At 33.2% G+C, this 19,605-nt stretch overlaps 1 protein-coding gene across 1 annotated transcript in view; it reads left to right on the top strand.

Moving 5' to 3' along the window:
- The window catches only part of LOC149781225 (uncharacterized), a 96,193-nt gene extending 77,852 nt beyond the window's left edge, over positions 1–18,341 (top strand). Inside the window, exons 9-11 of the mRNA XM_089935308.1 lie at positions 1,608–1,829; positions 8,403–9,419; positions 17,433–18,341. Of these exons, the coding sequence (XP_089791434.1) occupies positions 1,608–1,829; positions 8,403–9,419; positions 17,433–17,637 (1,444 nt within the window). The 3' untranslated portion in view covers positions 17,638–18,341. The remainder of the gene's footprint in view (positions 1–1,607; positions 1,830–8,402; positions 9,420–17,432) is intronic.
- Positions 18,342–19,605: the final 1,264 nt, after the last annotated feature.

Here is a 19,605-nt window from a genome sequence, read left to right as displayed (position 1 = left end):
AACTTGTTTGAGGACAGTTAAATCCAGTTGATGTTAAACAAAAATACAACAACAACAACAAATTTGAAGAAAAAATGTAACAAGAAAAGACGTGGAAAGAAGTTATTGTCCCCAAAGTAAACAATAAAATTACAGCTATCAGAAACAGAAAATATAAATGTTGCTGAAAATCATTCAAATTGTACAAGAAACAAAAAAATTAATTAATATTAATCTTAGTGATATTTTTTTATTAAAATGTCACTGATATTGCAATCACAAAATGTCACTATATTTTTAGAATTTTTGATAAACTCTTAGTGAAATTTCAACCACAAATTCCCACTGATATTTTCAGAAATGTTGGCAGAGTCAGTGAAATTTCAGTGACAAACTTTCAATGATATTTTCAGAAATTTTGGTAAAATCTTCTAAAATACCATAATTGTAGTGAAAAATGACATGTGAGTGAATGTCAAAAAATGTGATTCTGCTGAAATTTCAGTTAAATTTTCACTTGGGTATGATTTTTGTAAAGCATATTTTAATAGAAAGCCCAAAAAATTATTTTTCAGAGTAAACATCAGATCAAGCCTAAAATCAACTTTGCACAAAATTTTCTAAGTCCTAAGATTCATTTATGCTTGTACTACCAGATTTTAATTTTCTGATCATGTTTACATTTTCTCTACTTTTTGGGTCATGTCTTTGTTTTTAAACATTTGTGGAAATAAATTAAAGAAAACTGACTGACATGTGTTTTCTTCAAATTTATATCATTATATGTTCATCCTTCCATATCAGCTACACTGACATGTACATGTAATCTGACTCCCACCAATATTTCTATTTTAATTAGATAGTTTAGGTTATTAATTCTTCAGAGAGTTTTTTCCTTGATACTTTAATACATGAGCCTGCTTTCCATATGGAAAAAAGTGCTTATGGATTAAAGTTGCAACTTTATTGCATATGGAATTTTCACTTGCGTTGAAGTACTTATGGAATTGATATGGAATAAATTGTCTGATTCCATAAGTTTTTCAGTCGATATCTCTTCGGAAGAGATATCAACTGAAAAACTTATGGAATTCTTCCATGTGGATTCCTGAAGTATTCCATATACGGAATCCATGATAAATTTCTGTACGGGATGCCTAGAATATGCAGTGTACTTCACTCTCGTGTACATAGATCTGCTCATTAGTTTTATTGTCCAAATCCATTTTTAAAAAAAAAGTTTTCTTGTGTTCCTTAAGTCATGATCATGTAGCATCAGCTATACTGTTGTATTTAAAATAGGACTTGGGGTGTTTCACATGTGTGTTCATTTGTCTTGGACTCTTCAGCCCTGGGACAGGGCCTGGAGTAAGTCTAAGAATGAAAAATAGGAATCAGAATGGGAAATAGAATAGTCAAGTAGAGCTTTGAGACATTCCCCATGGGGAGCCTGGAATGTGTTTGGACATAATGGTTTGGAAATTTGATGGAAAAATGGGTTAGAAAATGGTTAGAAAAATTATTTAAAATAGGATATACATGTACTGTGTTTGTAAGGATTACTAGTTTTACACATATATTCTTAAAATTCAAAATCTTTACACAATTTGTCATGATCATTTTTACAGTCCTGAGAAGATTGCTGTCCCTACTGGGGTTAAAGTACCATTACCAGTTGGCTGGGTCCCATGGGATCTAGCACATGCCTTTGAACTGGTGGAGCTGAAACAAACCTCTGCTGAATTTAAAAAGGTGGAATGCTCCTTCCTGGCCACTCTTAATCCCAGTGAGATTAATATCAGCTATATCTATAGAGTGCAGAACAGGGAGTTGTGGATGGCTTATGATGGGTTAGTATTATTTGTATGAAATACTGATGGGAACTATACCTCTTTTTTTACCTCTCAAATCTGGAAAGGCAAGTGAGCTTATGGCATCCAGGCCCTGTTATAATCCTTAGTGTATCACCCATCATCTGTAATACTTCATCCATCGGTAAGCAGTTGTCACTTATCATTCTGGAGTCCACAGGGGTCAGGCCACTGACTTTTCCTGTAGCTGTGGAGCTCTACAGACCATGTCACAGACTATGAACAACTGTCCACTGAAAAAGTTCCCTGGTAGACTGCAGGTTCTGCACTTTGCTGACGATGAAGCTGTTAAATGGCTGAGCATGCACTGTGCACGATAAATAAATAATTCTGGAGTCCAGTTCTAATCCACTTCTATTGTTACCTCAAATTTAAGTTCAGTAATGACTGAGATCCATGCATATTAATTTATGTGATTTAGCTTACATCTGATTAACTTTACTTAACCACTCTGGAGGCCATCTTGTTAGATTTGGATCAAATTTGGAATATATAATTGACATCTCATATGAGTTTGATACAAATATAAATGAAGCGATTTTGCATCTGATTGGCTGACCTCATTGCCATCCTAGGAGCAAAATTTTATAATCAAAATTTGATTCAACTTAGAAAATACGCTTATGTCATATAAATCTTGGACAGATGAGTCATGCTTAGGATGCATGCATAATAATCAGATAATCTAGCATGTGATTGGCTGAACATTTGAAACACTCTGGAAGCCATATTTCAGAACCAATTTAGTTGTTCCTAGATTAAAAGTTTATCCAAACTCAAAAATGACTACCCTGACAGCCATCCTGACTTTTTTTATGATCTTACCTAAATGGATGATATATCAGTATTATGGTCTTACTTCAATGGATGATTTATCAGCATTATGGTCTTACTTAAATGGATGATATGCCAGAATTATGGTCTTACTTAAATGGATGACATACCAGCATTATGGTCGTACTGAAATGGCTGATATATCAGCATTATGGTCTCACATAAATGGATGATATACCAGCATTATGGTCTTACTTAAATGGACGATATGCCAGAATTATGGTCTTACTTTAATGGATGATATATCAGCATTATTGTCTCACTTAAATGTATGATATACCAGCATTATGGTCTTACTTAAATGGACAATATGCCAGAATTATGGTCTTACTTTAATGGATGATTTACCAGCTTTATGGTCTTACATAAATGGATGATACATGGATGATATACCAGCATTATGGTCTTACATAAATGGATGATATACCAGCATTATGTTCTTACTTCAATGGATGATATACCAGTATTATGGTCTTACCTCAATGGATGACATACCAGTATTATGGTCTTACTTAAATGAATGATATACCAGCATTATGGTCTTACTTCAATGGATGATTTATCAGCATTATGGTCTTACATAAATGTATGATATACCAGCATTATTGTCTCACTTAAATGTATGATATACCAGCATTATGGTCTTACTTCAATGGATGATATACCAGCATTATGGTCTAACTTAAATGTATGATATACCAGCATTATGGTCTTACTTCAATGGATGATATACCAGCATTATGGTCTAACTTCAATGAATGATATACCAGCATTATGGTCTTACTTCAATGGATGACATACCAATATTATGGTCTTACTTAAATGTATGATATACCAGCATTATGGTATCACTTTAATGGATGATACATCAGCATTATTGTCTCACTTAAATGTATGATATACCAGCATTATGGTCTAACTTCAATGGATGATATACCAGCATCATAGTCTCACTTCAGTGGATGATATATTAGCATTATGGTCTTACAGAAATGGATGATACATGGATGATATACCAGCATTATGGTCTTATTTCAATGGATGATATACCAGCATTATGGTCTTGCTTAAATGGATGATACATCAGCATTATGGTCTCACATAAATGGATGATACATGGATGATATACCAGCATTATGGTCTTACTTAAATGGATGATATATTAGCATTATGGTCTTATTTCAATGGATGATATACCAGCATTATGGTCTTACTTCAATGGATGATATACCAGTATTATGGTCTTCCATAAATGGATGATATACGAGCATTATGGTCTTACATAAATGGATGATATACCAGCAATATGGGCTTACATAAATGGATGATATGCCTGCATTATGGTCTTACTTCAATGGATGATATACCAGCATTATGGTCTTACTTAAATGGATGATATACCAGCATTATGGTCTGACATAAATGGACGATATACCAGCATTATGGTCTGACATAAATGGACGATATACCAGCTTTATTGTCTCACTTAAATGGGTGATATACCAGCATTATGGTCTTACATAAATGGATGATATACCAGTATTATGGCCTGATATAAATGGACGATATACCAGCATTATGGTCTCACTTAAATGGATGATATACCAGCAGTTTGGTCTCACTTAAATGGATGATATACCAGCATTATGGTTTTACATAAATGGATGATATACCAGCATTATGGTCTGACATAAATGGACGATATACCAGCATTATGGTCTTGCTTCAATGGATGATATACCAGCATTATGGTCTTACTTCAATGAATAATATACCAGTATTATGGTCTTACATAAATGGATGATATATCACCATTATGGTCTTACTTAATTGAGTGATACGCCAGCATTATGGTCTTACATAAATGGATAATGTTTCAGCATTATGGTCTTACTTCAGTGGATGATATACCAGCATTATGGCCTTACATAAATGGATGATATACCAGCATTATGGCCTTACATAAATGGATGATATACCAGCATTATGGTCTTACATAAATGGATGATATACCAGCACTATGGTCTTACTTAAATGGATGATACATGGATGATATACCAGCATTATGGTCTTACTAATATGGGTGATATACTAGCATTATGGTCTTGCTTTAATAGATGATATATCAGCATTATGGTTGTACATAAATGGATGATATACCAGCATTATGGTCTTACTTAAATGGATGATATACCATCATTATGGTCTTACTTAAATGGATGATATACCATCATTATGGTCTTACTTAAATGGATGATATACCAGCATTATGGCCTGACATAAATGGATGATATATCAGTATTATGGTGTTACTTAAATGGATGATACATGGAAGATATACCAGCATTATGGTCTCACTTAAATGTATGATATACCAGCATTATGGTCTTACTTAAATGGTTGATATACCAGCATTATGGCCTTACTTCAATGAATGATATACCAGCATTATGGTCTTACTTGAATGGATGATATACCAGCACTATGGTCTTACATAAATGGATGATATACCAGCATTATGGTCTTACATAAATGAATGATACATGGATGATATACCAGCATTATGGTCTTACTTGAATGGGTGACATACCAGCATTATGGTCTTACAGAAATGGATGATATACCAGCATTATGGTCTCACTTAAATCGATGATACGCCAGCAGTATGGTCTCACTTAAATGGATGATATACCAGCATTATGGTCTCACTTAAATGGATTATATATCAGCAATATGGTCTTACATAAAGGGATGATATACCCGCATTATGGTCTGACATAAATGGATGATATGCCAGCATTATTTTCTTACTTCAATGAATGATATACCAGCATTATGGTCTTACTTAAATGGATGATATACCAGTATTATGGTCTTACTTAAATGGATGATATGCTAGCATTATGGTCTTACATAAATGGATAATTTATCAGCATTATGGTCTTACATAAATGGATGATTTATCAGCAATATGGTCTTACTTCAATGGATGATATACCAGCTTTTTGGTCTTACATAAATAGACGATATATGAGCATAATGGTCTTAACTTACATGGATGATTTACCAGCATTATGGTCATACACAGATGGATGATATATCTGCATTATGGTCTTACATAAATGGATGATATACCAGCATTATGGTCTTACTTCAGTGGATGTTATATCAGCATTATTGTCTTACTTCAATGGATGATATACCAGCATTGTGGTCTTACTTAAATGGATGATATACCAGCATTATGGTCTTTCATAAATGGATGATACATGGATGATATACCAGCATTATGGTCTTACTTAAATGGGTGATATACCAGAATTATGGTCTTTCACAAATGGATGATATACCAGCATTATGGCCTCACTTAAATGGATGATATACCAGCAGTATGGTCTCATTTAAATGGATGATATACCAGCATTATGGTCTTACATAAATGGATGATAGGCCAGCATTATGGTCTTACATAAATGGATGATACATGGATGATATATCAGCATTATGGTCTTACATAAATGGATAGTTTATCAGCATTATGGTCTTACATAAATGGATGATATACCAGCATTATGGTCTCACTTAAATGGATGATATACCAGCAGTATGGTCTCACTTAAATGGATGATATACCAGCATTATGGTCTTACATAAATGGATGATATATCAGCATTATGGTCTTACATAAATGGATGATACATGGATGATATATCAGCATTATGGTCTTACATACATGGATGATATACCAGCATTATGGTCTTACATAAATGGATGATATACCACATTATGGTCTTACATAAATAAATGGTATACCTGCATTATGGTCTTACTTCAATGGATGATATACCAGCATTATGGTCTTACTTAAAAGGATGATATATCAGCATTATGGTCTTACATAAATGGATGATATACCAGCATTATGGTCTTACATAAATGGATGATACATGGATGATATACCAGCATTATGGTCTTACATAAATGGATGATATACCAGCATTATGTTCTTACTTCAATGGATGATATACCAGTATTATGGTCTTACCTCAATGGATGATATGTCAGCATTATGGTCTTAACTTACATGGATGATTTACCAGCTTTATGGTCTTACATAAATGGATGATTTGCCAGCATTATGGTCTTACTTCAATGGATGATATATCAGCATTATGATCTTACTTCAATGGATGATATACCAGCATTATGGTCTTACTTCAGAAGATGATATATCAGCATTATGATCTTACTTCAATGGATGATATACCAGTATTATGGTCTTACTTCGATGGATGATATATCAACATTATGGTCTTACATAAATGGATGATATACCACCATTATGTTCCTACTTCAATGGATGATATACCAGCATTATGGTCTTACTTCAATGGATGATATACCAGCATTATGGTCTTACTTCAGTTGATGATATACCAACATTACAGTCTTACTTCAGTGAATGATATATCAGCATTATGGTCTTAACTTAAATAGTTCAACATTATCCCCAGGTTCTGAATGAAAATGGTGCTCATCTGACCCCAAAATGGCACCTCATCTGACCCCCAAAATGGCACCCCATCTGACCTCCAAAATGGCACCATAATGGTCCTAATGCAAATCTTATTACCACTCCTTTTGTATCAAAATGTGGCATTGACAGAAATATTTGAAAATTGAATCAGTTTAAAATGCAGTGATGCAGATCTGACCAGCAGCATATCTTTACTTTGTAAAAGAATTTTGAAACCAGGCATGATTTACCAATTTATCGATGCTTACATATTTATAACTCATTGATCTAATGAACACAGTAACTTGAGCAAGTTAAGTTTGACCAGACATTTTGTTTGCATTCCAATGAATAACTTGACAGTCAGCACTCTAAAATTGAAGGGGAATGGGATAGACTTGGGCTTAAGATTTACTGGCTTGTTAGTAAGTGTGAGCATGCAAAGACAAATATGAAGATATTAATGGACTTTCATTGAACCCAGTGAAGAATGTTTATAATGATTCTGCTTTAAAAAAAACAATATGAATTACAGATTTAACTAAACTAAGCATGTTTGCAAATCTTTACATTATCTGAGACAAGTTCATTGATCTTTGATCAATTTTTAACAGGATGAAGGTCAAAGACTATAACAAAATATTTTTTACAGCACTTTGAGGCACTTTGAGATATCTTCAGAATAGATCAACTTGAACATGTAAGGATATTGTTTTATTTCTGAATTTGATATGAAGGAGTTTCTCAAGAGATTTCTTAAATATCTGGTAGTTAAAAATAATAAAAGGGTAAAACAAGTAAACTTGTCATGGATTCCTGGAAACCCTTTCAGATCAGTAGAGCATCAGTCCCTCTGAGTGACCTTTGTTAAAGACAAGATCATGGTTAACATTTTATTCAAGGGGGATAACTTAAGAAAATTGTTCCTCTTTTTGTGTTTCTATAACTTGACTGTTGTAATGGTTGCACATTTTATTGGAATTGTTTATAGCTTGTAGAATGTTTATTATCAACTGATATATATGTGTTAAATATAAGAATTGATAAGAAATAAATTTCAAAATAACTACTATTCTGTTTTAGGACTTTTTAATTGTTGGCTATTTTTTCACTGCTGACAAAGCAGTAAACATTGATATTTTGTCATTATGCTTCAGGCAGACAAGGAAATAAATGTTTGGTAATTTGTCTTTGTGTTGCAGGCAGAAAAAGAGCATGAAGATCAGCTTGGAGAGAGCAGGTCAAACCAAGGAAGTAGATGAAAAGAATCTCTTCCATGGCACAAACTCCATGGACACTGTGCAAGGAATCTGCACCAACTGTTTTGACTTCCGTGTTTGCGGCAAACATGGTACAAGATATGGGAAAGGGGCTTATTTTGCTCGAGATGCCAAGTACAGTCACTGCTACACAAATAATTCCAGTAGTACAGCTGATAGGTACATGTTCTTCGCTAAGGTCTTGACAGGAGAGTATACTATTGGTTCTTCCACCTATACACGGCCCCCCGAAAAACCAGGAGGCACAGCACACCAACTGTTTGACTCATGCGTCGACAGTGTAGACAACCCTTCCATATTTGTTGTCTTTGATTTGAAGCAATGCTATCCAGAATATCTTATCTGCTACAAAAAGCTGGAAGAACTATCCATAAAGGAGACAACCTTGGTCAGACCAAGCAAAAATACCACACCTTCTATGGTAGAACAAATTCAGCCTTTATCATTACTGGATCAGTCTAATGAACCAAAATCAAAGATCCACACGCGTTCATCATCAGTAGAAAAAGACAATGTCTTGTCTATGTTTGATCCATTTTACAGTCTTGAAAAGCGTAAAGAGTTTCCCAAAGAGGAGGCAACCATAGGCAAGCCAAATGAAAATTCCAGACCATTTGGGGTAACCAGAATTCAGCCTTCACCTTCACATGATGAGTTTACTCCATCAGCATCAAGTATGCGCAGGAGTTCATCACCCATAGAGACACACACAGTCATTGGTCTCTCAGATGCAAATTACAGTCCTAAACCCCATAAGAATATTTCTGCCTTGATAAACAGTTTTGACAACATCACTATCAGCTCCAGTCCTTTGCATCTACCTTTGACTGACTCTCCTCCACAATCCTCTCAACGTTCATTTGGTGCATCTCGCAGCCAGATGGTGTATCAGAGACATGGCGATGTTGATGAATTTGAGAAAAGACTTGATCAGGCAAGGTAGTCTATCAGGGTTGTTGTATATTCAGCAGTAAAGGTGATCTGGCACTGTTCTTTTCTTAAATATGTAGACCTTGGTTTGAAAATGTGTAATACATTGCTCAGTTTTTGTGAAATTCTGTCAGTTACAATAGGAGCTACTCTATATACATGCTTAGAAGTCAAACTGAAAACAACAAAGATCCTGATCTGCCATAGCATAATGCTCCTCCAGATCAGAGTGTGTGTTGTTTATTCTGAAGATTACTCCTTAAAGAAACTGCACAGACCCAGATCCACTGGCACTTTATATGATGGCAGGTCTGGATCTGTGCAGTTTGCAGTTGGACTTGACTTATAAGTGAGCATATATGGCATTAATTGCTACATTTTTAAATTAATGCTAGATTAATCATGTTAGATTGAAGCTTTAAAATAGCAACATGCCTTGAATTTAGTAATCATTATTTGATATGACACTATAAGCAAAAGACAAACAGGTAAACATTTTGACAGATGGCATCCATAGGCAAAGGAAAGAAAGTCACATATGAAATCATAGTATCATGCACTGGAAGATCAGGGTCTGTGTGTTTTGTTTGACTTGTCATACCTAGCAAACTATATGGACACAAATCTGTTATCTGATTATGCAACAGCAGATTTGAGTCTGTGTGTTTTGTCTGACTTGTCATACCTAGCAAACTATATGGACCCAAATCTGTTACCTGATTATGCAACAGCAGATCTGGGTCTGTGCAGTTTGCAATTATATATGACTTGTATATGAGTTTATAAGATAGTTGTTTCATTTAAGGCCGGTAAAATTAAATCCTTAATTTAATATTTCACAGAATTTGTTTGAATATTTATTTTGTAGTGGGACTAACCCATCAATAAAGTGACATGCAACATGGTTACTGAGTGTGAATTTGATTCCCTTTGCACGCCATTTGCTAAACCTTGATTACTCAGTGTGAGCTAAGTGACTCCATTTGCAAACAATCTCTAAACCTTGGTTACTGACTGTGTTTGACTCCATTTGCAAACCAAACTTTAAACCTTGGTTACTCAGAGTGTGCTTGACTCACTTTGCAAACCATTTGCTATAACTTTGCACAATCTTCTTTGACTTATTTTGTATGTATTCATTGTATAAATTTCTTTATGAAAGACAACATTCAAAACCTCTTACTAGATTTTGATCTTCGGTTGTGTTCTTCATGATGGCAGTTTTACTTCCTTCAGTTTGTAGCTCCATCATGTATTGTAAGCCACTTTCTGATTGGCTTGTGCTTGCGGTGTGTCAAGTATAAAAGTTGCACCAGAGATCCGGTCTGAACTTTTTTGCTAAAGGCATGTCTACCTCTACCAGAACAAAATCCCATAATTATATGATTTTTTTCCTAATGTTCAGGTCTTAGCACATGGGGTGTGGGCTTCGAGTTTCTTCCTTTGAAATTTAGTTATGGAACAGCTTTAATTTTATGGTAAGATGATTCTAAACCCTTTTCCTCTATGTCCCATGTTTACATGTAATTTTCAAACTTGAGATAGTTATGGGGACTGGGTTTGCAATATTTGATCGTGTTTTTTATATTTATGCTCACAGTTGGTTCTAAACTATAATGTTACGTTTTAGGGCGTACAATAACACTATGTTTTGTAAATGCAATTTGATACATTCGAAATCCTAAACTTGGTTAGCTGTTCTGACTTTACTCCCTTGTTTGGAGTTATCCAGTTCTAAACTAAGGATGGCTTTGGTGGCCTAAGTGGTTAGAGCATCCGCCTCAGATGCGGGAGGTCATCCAGGATTTGATTCCCTGCCGGGTCATACCAGAGACTTATCAAAATGATTCTAATAGCTGCCTCACTTGGCGCTCAGCAATAAGAGGTTAGTATTAGGACTGGTTGGCCTGGTGTCAGGATAATGTGTGTGGGGCATCATGCTACATGTCTGCGGCATGATGCCCCAGTGCTAGATATCACTCTAAACTGCCACACTGCAGACATCGTAGCGCTATGACTGATTTTTTTTTAAAGCTACATAAAAGTCCAAAATCACACACACACACACACTCTCTCCGAGTCTTACCAAAGACTTATAAAAACTTTACTAGCCATTACCTCACATGGCGCTCAGCATTAAGAGGTTAGTATTAGGACTGGTTGATGTGGTGTCAGGATAATGTGACTGGATGGGACATGAAGCTACATGTCTGCGGCATGATGCCCCAGTGCTAGACATCACTATAAACTGTCACATTGCAGACATCATAGCACTATGACTGAAAAATTGTTAAAGCTACATTAAAAATCAAAATCATATGCACATGCACACACACTCTAAACTAAGAGTCACACTTTGCCCTAAGAGGGTAGGACTATATATATATATATATATATATATATATATATATATATATATATATATATATATATATATATATATATATATATATATAATAAAATAATTATAAAATAAACAACACCAGCACATAGTATATTTGACCAGTTTTGCATTATTACTTCATCAGACTGAATTCAAATGGGATTCAATATCATTGCTTATGTCATTAAATAGATTATGTTATATAATAATATATTATTATTATATAATATATTACATTTCTAAGTGATCAATGATATAAACCATATGACAAACAAGATGATGTCATAGCTTACATTTTTAACCTAATTGTCTTATTCTTTAACGAATAATTGACATGGAAATATGCATATAAAGCACAGGTTAATGCTTTTAATACATAAAATACATAAAGCTAGATTTTAAACATACATATATCTCTATGTATAACTATCTCAAACATTTATGAATAAATGGAGATAAATAGTTTTATTAATATTTTTATTATTTATAATGCACATTTCTTTATAAAATAGATAAATGCAAAACTATAAAAATATAAAAATAATGTTATATCTTTATATATTATTGATAAATGTTCAATATTTCATCAAAACTCAAAAAGTTATGGTGCAAGTATTTTATAAATAATTAATCATAATATATTAAGAATTAATTTTAAAATGCTTTTTCCTTTTTAAAGAATTTTGAAACTTACTGGTATGATATTAGTTGATACTTTCAATTATTTATTCCGTAAATTAGAATAATATAAAAATATTCTTATCTAATTGTAAACATGGGATATAATTCAAAAAATAAATAATTTGATTAATGAATGTCATATAGCGTTTTGGAATTTATACCTTTTGTATATACCATATTAAGATGTGAATCCAATATGTTTCCTTTAGCAGAGGCTCCATCTCAGAATCAGCTATAAATTAACAACAGATTGAAAGAAGAAAGTATGGGAGCTCTTGTTAAAATGTGTGGCAACTTGAGATGAAAATGATTTATTGATATAATTTATTATATCTGATCTATGTTGGTTCATAAGTTTAGATATTTGTTGACTGGTTTGTCCAATATATTGGATGCCACATTTTTTACATGTGATCGAATAGATAACATTTGTTGTTGCACAGTTAGTATCACAATGCATATTAAAAGTTTCTTTCATGTTATTACTATTGAAAGAAGTATTTTCGTTAATAAAAGAATAGTGTGAACATCTGGGTATATTACATTTAGTTGATGATCCCTTTTGTATATGATGTTTTTTCTAGTTTAGAATTAATTAGGAAATCTTTAAGACTTTTAGTCCTTTAATAAGCAAGTGTGGGTTTGCTTTCATGTAGCGATTTTACATTTGCTGTACATGATAATTGTAATAAATCCCAATATTTGTTGATAATCTTACATTAGGCAATCTTGGATTATATTCAGTAACAAAAGGAATTATATCTTCATTTCTATTTTTGATTTTACATAGAAAAGATTCAGGTTTTGTAAGAGAAGATACTTTTTGGAAAGCACCTGTACAAAGACTTCCACCCTGACTTTAACCAGATTCCAGGTGGAATTTTAAAGTGGATTTCACTTAAAGCCTAGATTACACTTATTATAAATTTTAGGTGGATTCAGGGTGGAATACAGCTCAAAATATGCAAATTAGTCTGTCTATTACTAGGCGGAATTTGTTTATTCCGCCTACTAGGCGGAATCTGTTTATTCCGCTTATTTGGCATAGATTCCCCTTATTATCACTTTTAGGCAGATTCAGGGTGGAATATAGCTCGAGATACGCAAATTACTGCTACTAGGCGGAATCTTTACCTCTGCCTAATTAGATGGAAATACCTGCAGAAACCCCATCCAATAATGAAAATATCAAGGTGGATTTCAGATGGATTTTTCAAGCAATTTCTGCCTAAACCATAAAAAATATACTTCAGATTTTTATTAAACTGCCTAATGATTTTTAGGCATTATTGGGAATCAATGATAAATATCCACAGTAATTTTTAAAATGGATCGTAAATTTTAGTTTGACAGATATTATCAAATAAGATTTAGGTTTTTCTTGTCCTAAGAGGCAATGCCATTTTCTTTCTTGCATACAAAACCTAATCCAACATGGCATCACTCAGTAATTTTCATTTCACTTTAAAGTTTGGTGAGATTTCACAAATATTTTGACCAAAACTTTCTTTGAAATTATGTTGCGGTCTCTCAAATTTCTTTGAAATATGTGTGAGGTTTCACAAAAAACTGACTAAAACTTTTGTAAGATTTCACTAAAATTTTGATCATTATATAGTATTTTACTGAAGCTTTCTTTAGTGTTTCAGACATTTCAGCAGGTTTCAAAGAAATAATGGATATGAATTAAACAGGACTATATTAACCAAGGTGATATTTATGTGTGCATAAACACAATTATACTGATGTTGTAATTATATGACATCCAAGGCAAGAGAAATGGGAGTTAATAAAAATAAAAATAATAATAATAATAATAATACATGACTTTATTTAGAGAAGGTAATTCAATTAGTTACAGAACTAATCTACCTTGAGGCCTTCTGTGATGTACAACATATACTGTTTATACAACATGATATGAAGTATCTGACACAAAATAATTAAGTGGTTTTAAAAGTCTAAGTATCAAGACTGGAACATATGCACAGGCATCTGTGAACACATAAACATATATAAAATATTATTCTGCATTGAAAAATTCAGCCGTGAAAATAATGCAAAATTACAGAAAAGCATCCATTTGAGACAATTTGATTATGAGAAGAAAAGCTAGGAGCCTGCCTTATGTCACTTGTACTGTAGACTGGATTTTTGATTGCATAAACTATGATGCTGTTGTGGTCTCTCGAATTAGTCCTTGTTTCATAAGCAGCCGTGACAAATGTTTATCATGATATAATTACTCTTATTTTACGCTGAATTCCAACACACCAAGAATATTTTGATAATATAAACAATAATGCCTCACGAGATTGAAAGTAGATTCTACTTTTCAGCCAAGAAAATTCCGCAAAGATATGACTATCTTTGATAGACATGGATATCTGGCAACAATTCCCACCAGTGATCTACACGTTGTCCCTCCTTATAGTTAATCCGTTTGGAGTTGTATAACTTCGAAATCATCCTGATTCTTGATTCAATTCCTTGTCTTATTTAGCACGTTAGCCGCTACTGTAAAGCTCTTTATGGCACAAAATGCAATATGCTTGTCCTGGCATTCAGTTTTCATACAGATTCATCAATTATGTTCCCATCAAATTTGCGTTCAGGGTATTCTCATTGCCGCACATTTTTCAAATGGTTATTCAATCTCTCGTCCCGCTCGAAAATTCGAATCGCCATGTTTAGCAAACATGCTTTTTCCTATCAGTTTCTGTTATGCGACGATTCATTGGTCAATTAAAATTTTGACCAATCAGAAAGCTTTTTACAACGATCATCTGTTCAACAATAAATGGAACAAATACTTATTTGAAAGCTCGTCGTGGAATGGGACCAGATGGAGCATTATTTAAACAAAAGTTTCAGAGACAATGTTAAAAAATGGGTCCATATCGAGAAAATTCAGGTCAGGAGAAAAGTGAAATTATGTTTTAAAACGGAAAACAAGATGAAAACTTGTTTGAGGGCAGTTAAATCCAATTGAAGTTAAACAAAAATACAACAACAACAACAAATTCGAAAAAGAAATTTAACATGGAAAGCTGTGAAAAGAAGTTATAAATTGTGCCCAAAATAAACAATAAAATTACAGCTATCAGAAACAGGAAATATAAATGCTGCTGAAAATCATTCAAATTGTACAAGAAACAATAAATGTTATTATATATTATTGATATTTTATTGAACTGTCAGTGATATTACAATCACAAAATTTCACTATATTTTCAGTCATTTAACTTTACAGACACACAAAAGCCAAGTCCTAATTATGCCTTATTTAACTGATGTAAATGACTAAGTTCTTCATTCCGCCTAGATGTTGGTTAGAAAATAAACTAAGTCCAGATTCCTCCTTTCATATAATAGATGTCAGTGACTAAGTTCCTAATTCCACCTAGATGGTTGGTAGAAAATCAACTAAGTCCAAAATTATGCCTAAAGATGTATTTATAGCAGGAATTTGACAAAAGTCCATCTTAGAGTTAGACAGACTCTAGATGGATTCATCTCTGATTTCTCAAATTTTCCATGTCCACCTTTGTGTTAACCAGATTTTTAACATTTTAGGCAGATTCCGCCTGGAGTCTGCTTAAGTTCCAGGTGGAATATGCCTAATTATTTCATACGTGAGTATGAATTATGTCAATAGGGTAATTTCAATTTAAAAAATGCTGACCTAACTCTGTCAAACATGATTTAAAAAAGTGTCATCCAAAATAATTCTTCTACATATTTTTGCTTGACTATATCCCATTTTTACATGATTTAGGATGGCATGAAGAATATTCAACATATTGATGAATATTCATTTTTTTATCATGAACCATGGTAGTGATGTCATTTTTTTTCATTTTTCACGACCTCTACATCCAAATATGATACTTTAATTTTAGACACATTGGATGTAAATTTTGTTGTTGGATGTAATTTCTTTAAACAGTCTATAAAATAATAAAGGTTTTTTAATGAATAACTCCAAATTATAAAGATATCGTCTAAACGTCTTAACAAAACATCTGGTTTTAGAGGCATTTATTTAGAAAATCATTTTCTAGTTTCCCCATAAATAAAGATGCATAAAAAGGTGTCATAGGACTTGCCATTGCTGTTCCCAACATTTGGAGATAGTTTATATTACCAAACTGAAAAAAGTTATTTTCAAGCACAAGTTTTAACAAATTACAAACATGTTCTTTTCATGGATATTTTTATTGGAAACAGTGCCACAGTGGTGTTTTTTGCTATATCAATGTGGATACTTTTATTGGAAACAGTGCTACTTGAATTTGTACATGTGTGCACTGCATCTGACAAGTTGATACATTTTAATACACAAAAATAATTATGATAATTATGAGTTTTGCTGATCAACTCTGTGCATGAAAAATTTCATACATGAATTAATGTAGAATTGATCGTAACACCTGTTACGTTGCATCTCAATGTACAGATGGATTGATGTGTATAAATTATAATTATTGAAAAGGTCTGTTGCATCTACAATTGCTTGCTTGTTTCAGGCATATTTTAATGTGACATGTTCCAAAGGAGTCGACTGTGCAGTTTAACATACATTAATAACTAGACAGAAATCACTTTATTCTTGTGTCAGTACATGTATTTATCAGAAGAAGAAAAAAAAAGGATACTTCGCCCATTGGCAGTATATTTCTTGCTTCAGATTTTAGGTGACCATTTCTGCTTTTCATTATTACTGATGATTCGGGGCAGGCATCACGATCATGATAATGAAACTCAAAAGAAATCTATGGAGCCATTACACGACCTTGTTATGTCTGAATCTACGTTATAATGAAGTTATATATAGATATATATATAAAGAGAGAGAGAGATAAACATCCTCTTATAATGGGACACTCTTATAAATAGCAGCTTGAGTTTGCAAAATATCATGTGCAGTTTATCAGTTCTCATTTTTACCCTTTTAGATCTGAGAGCGACAAACTCATTTCTGCAGTACCAGACAGTGTTCCACAGAGCAGAAAAACAGACCCACCTACAGATGCTCAATTAAAACCATACCTACCGCCAAAACCACGAGTAAGCATTATAAAGCCACAGGAGGATAATAGAACTTCACTGTCTCCTAGACCCTGGCAAATCAGTAGGAAGACCATGGACATGGAAGATTAGTGAAAAGGATGAGGTTTGGATGGTTTATAAGCTTGTGAAGAGCAAAATAAATGTTCAGCTTCTGATTAGTCGAGCTTAAATAATGCTGAACACAATTCCCCAAAACATCACAAAATGCACTAGGGTGGATCACAACAGTCATAAAGAACTCCTTCATTTATTAAGCAATAAGCTTCATAGACATTTTGTTGTACTTTTAGATACTGCTGCCTTTGAGTAGACAAGGCTTAAAAAGTGAATGGAATGATTTGAAATTGTATGTATATTTGTCACTGTTGACCATTTTATTCAACTGTAGTTCAGTTGTACATGTAATTTTTATCTTCATAATGATAATTAAGATTACAATTGAAATTAAATCATTAGTGTACAAAAATTAACTATACTGTATATAATATACTCAATTATGAGTGAAATCCAACTGCAATTAACATATATACTGGTCTGTAGTCACATAATGTGCCAGCAGATTAGGGCCTATGTTGTTTTTTTATTTTTTATTACTCCTAATAAACTGCATATGCACCGATCAGCTGGCACATTATGAGATGACAAATCTGTGGAGTTGGAATAGACATAAGTAGGTATATAAAGTTACTAATGATCATTAATTTTTCTACTTTTAAAAATTATTTGTACATTGGAACAAGTATTTATGCAAAATATTTTTTTTTAAATGGCAGAAGATATAGTAGTTCAGTTTTTTAACACTTTGAGCACAGTATCATGATGAAAGAAAATAACTCCTTTTGAACATATTTATTGCTTTTATTTGTCATATTGCTGTTTATCTACTTCAAATATTGAAATTATCCTTGATTTACTTTACTGTAAAGCATACGATCACAAGTTTCAAAATTTGTAAAAATTCTTTGGTGGTTGTTTTCTGGGTTTAACACCATCTTTCAGTATATGATAGGCAGCCAGGATATTTGGTGGAGGAACATACCTGGAAGAACCACAGACCCACGAAAACCTACTGGAAAGCCTTCTCACATGGGTGTTGCCTGAGCCGAGACTCAAGCCTACACAGATAGATGTGAGATGTCAGGGATCTGTTGGTTTTGATTAATGACCTCCTTCTGGACCGGTAATACCAGGCTAAGGGAGACAACTGTACATGGATGACTGATATATGCTAAGAGGTGTACTGAAAGCTTATGTTGCTTGGATTTTTGTTTGGGAGGGGGGGGGTGTATGTAGAATAAGTGTTTGGTAAATTTCTTTCCATGCTTTTACATATGTTTTCCCTCTGGCATATCAGACTTTTAAAAAAAAATTAAGCATTGTATAGTATATGTGTTTTCATACTTAACAGTTATTTTCTCAGCAGAATATTCTATGAGTATAACATTGACAAGGGTTACTGACACCTTAGAAATTAAGGGAGTTATAGACCTACTCATTAGCATGAGAAATGTTCCTTTAAACCAGTGTTGTTGTTTGAGAAAGGTATGCTAATGAGTGACACAAAACCTTCTAAATATCTGGTGTAATGCTCACTAAAGACTTAGGATATTTAGGAGACTGGATAGTACAGTAATACTGTAAATAATGTGATTTTTATTATTACCTCACATTTTCATTTGTTTTTGATTTTTGAAATTTGTGTTTAAGTTTGTTGTTAGTAAATTATAAAGTTTAGTTTTATTTTCTGTATCTTTGTAAGGTTTGATGTGCTTGATATATGATCAGGCTGTACAATTATCAAAAATCAAACCACACGTCTATCAGCACATCGGGGAAGCTTTTTGAATTATTCTCCCCACTTGTAAAAAATATAAATAAACCTTGATCAAGAGGAGAATTTTTTCTAGAGTTTCCATTCCTTGCCATTATTTGAATCATTTCTTTGAAATGGTTTGAAAAGGTAAGGAACCAGTGTATAACATCATATGTGGTCTGTTAATGGGAATAAATTACACAGGAATCATTACAGGATGGGATATCGATCGGGAAGCAGCCCTA

Source organism: Sinohyriopsis cumingii, chromosome 15 (genome assembly GCF_028554795.1).
Source record: "Sinohyriopsis cumingii isolate HCF-2022 chromosome 15, ASM2855479v2, whole genome shotgun sequence".
NCBI classification, from domain to species: Eukaryota; Metazoa; Mollusca; class Bivalvia; order Unionida; family Unionidae; genus Sinohyriopsis; species Sinohyriopsis cumingii.
This window is presented reverse-complemented; position numbering and strand designations above follow the sequence as displayed.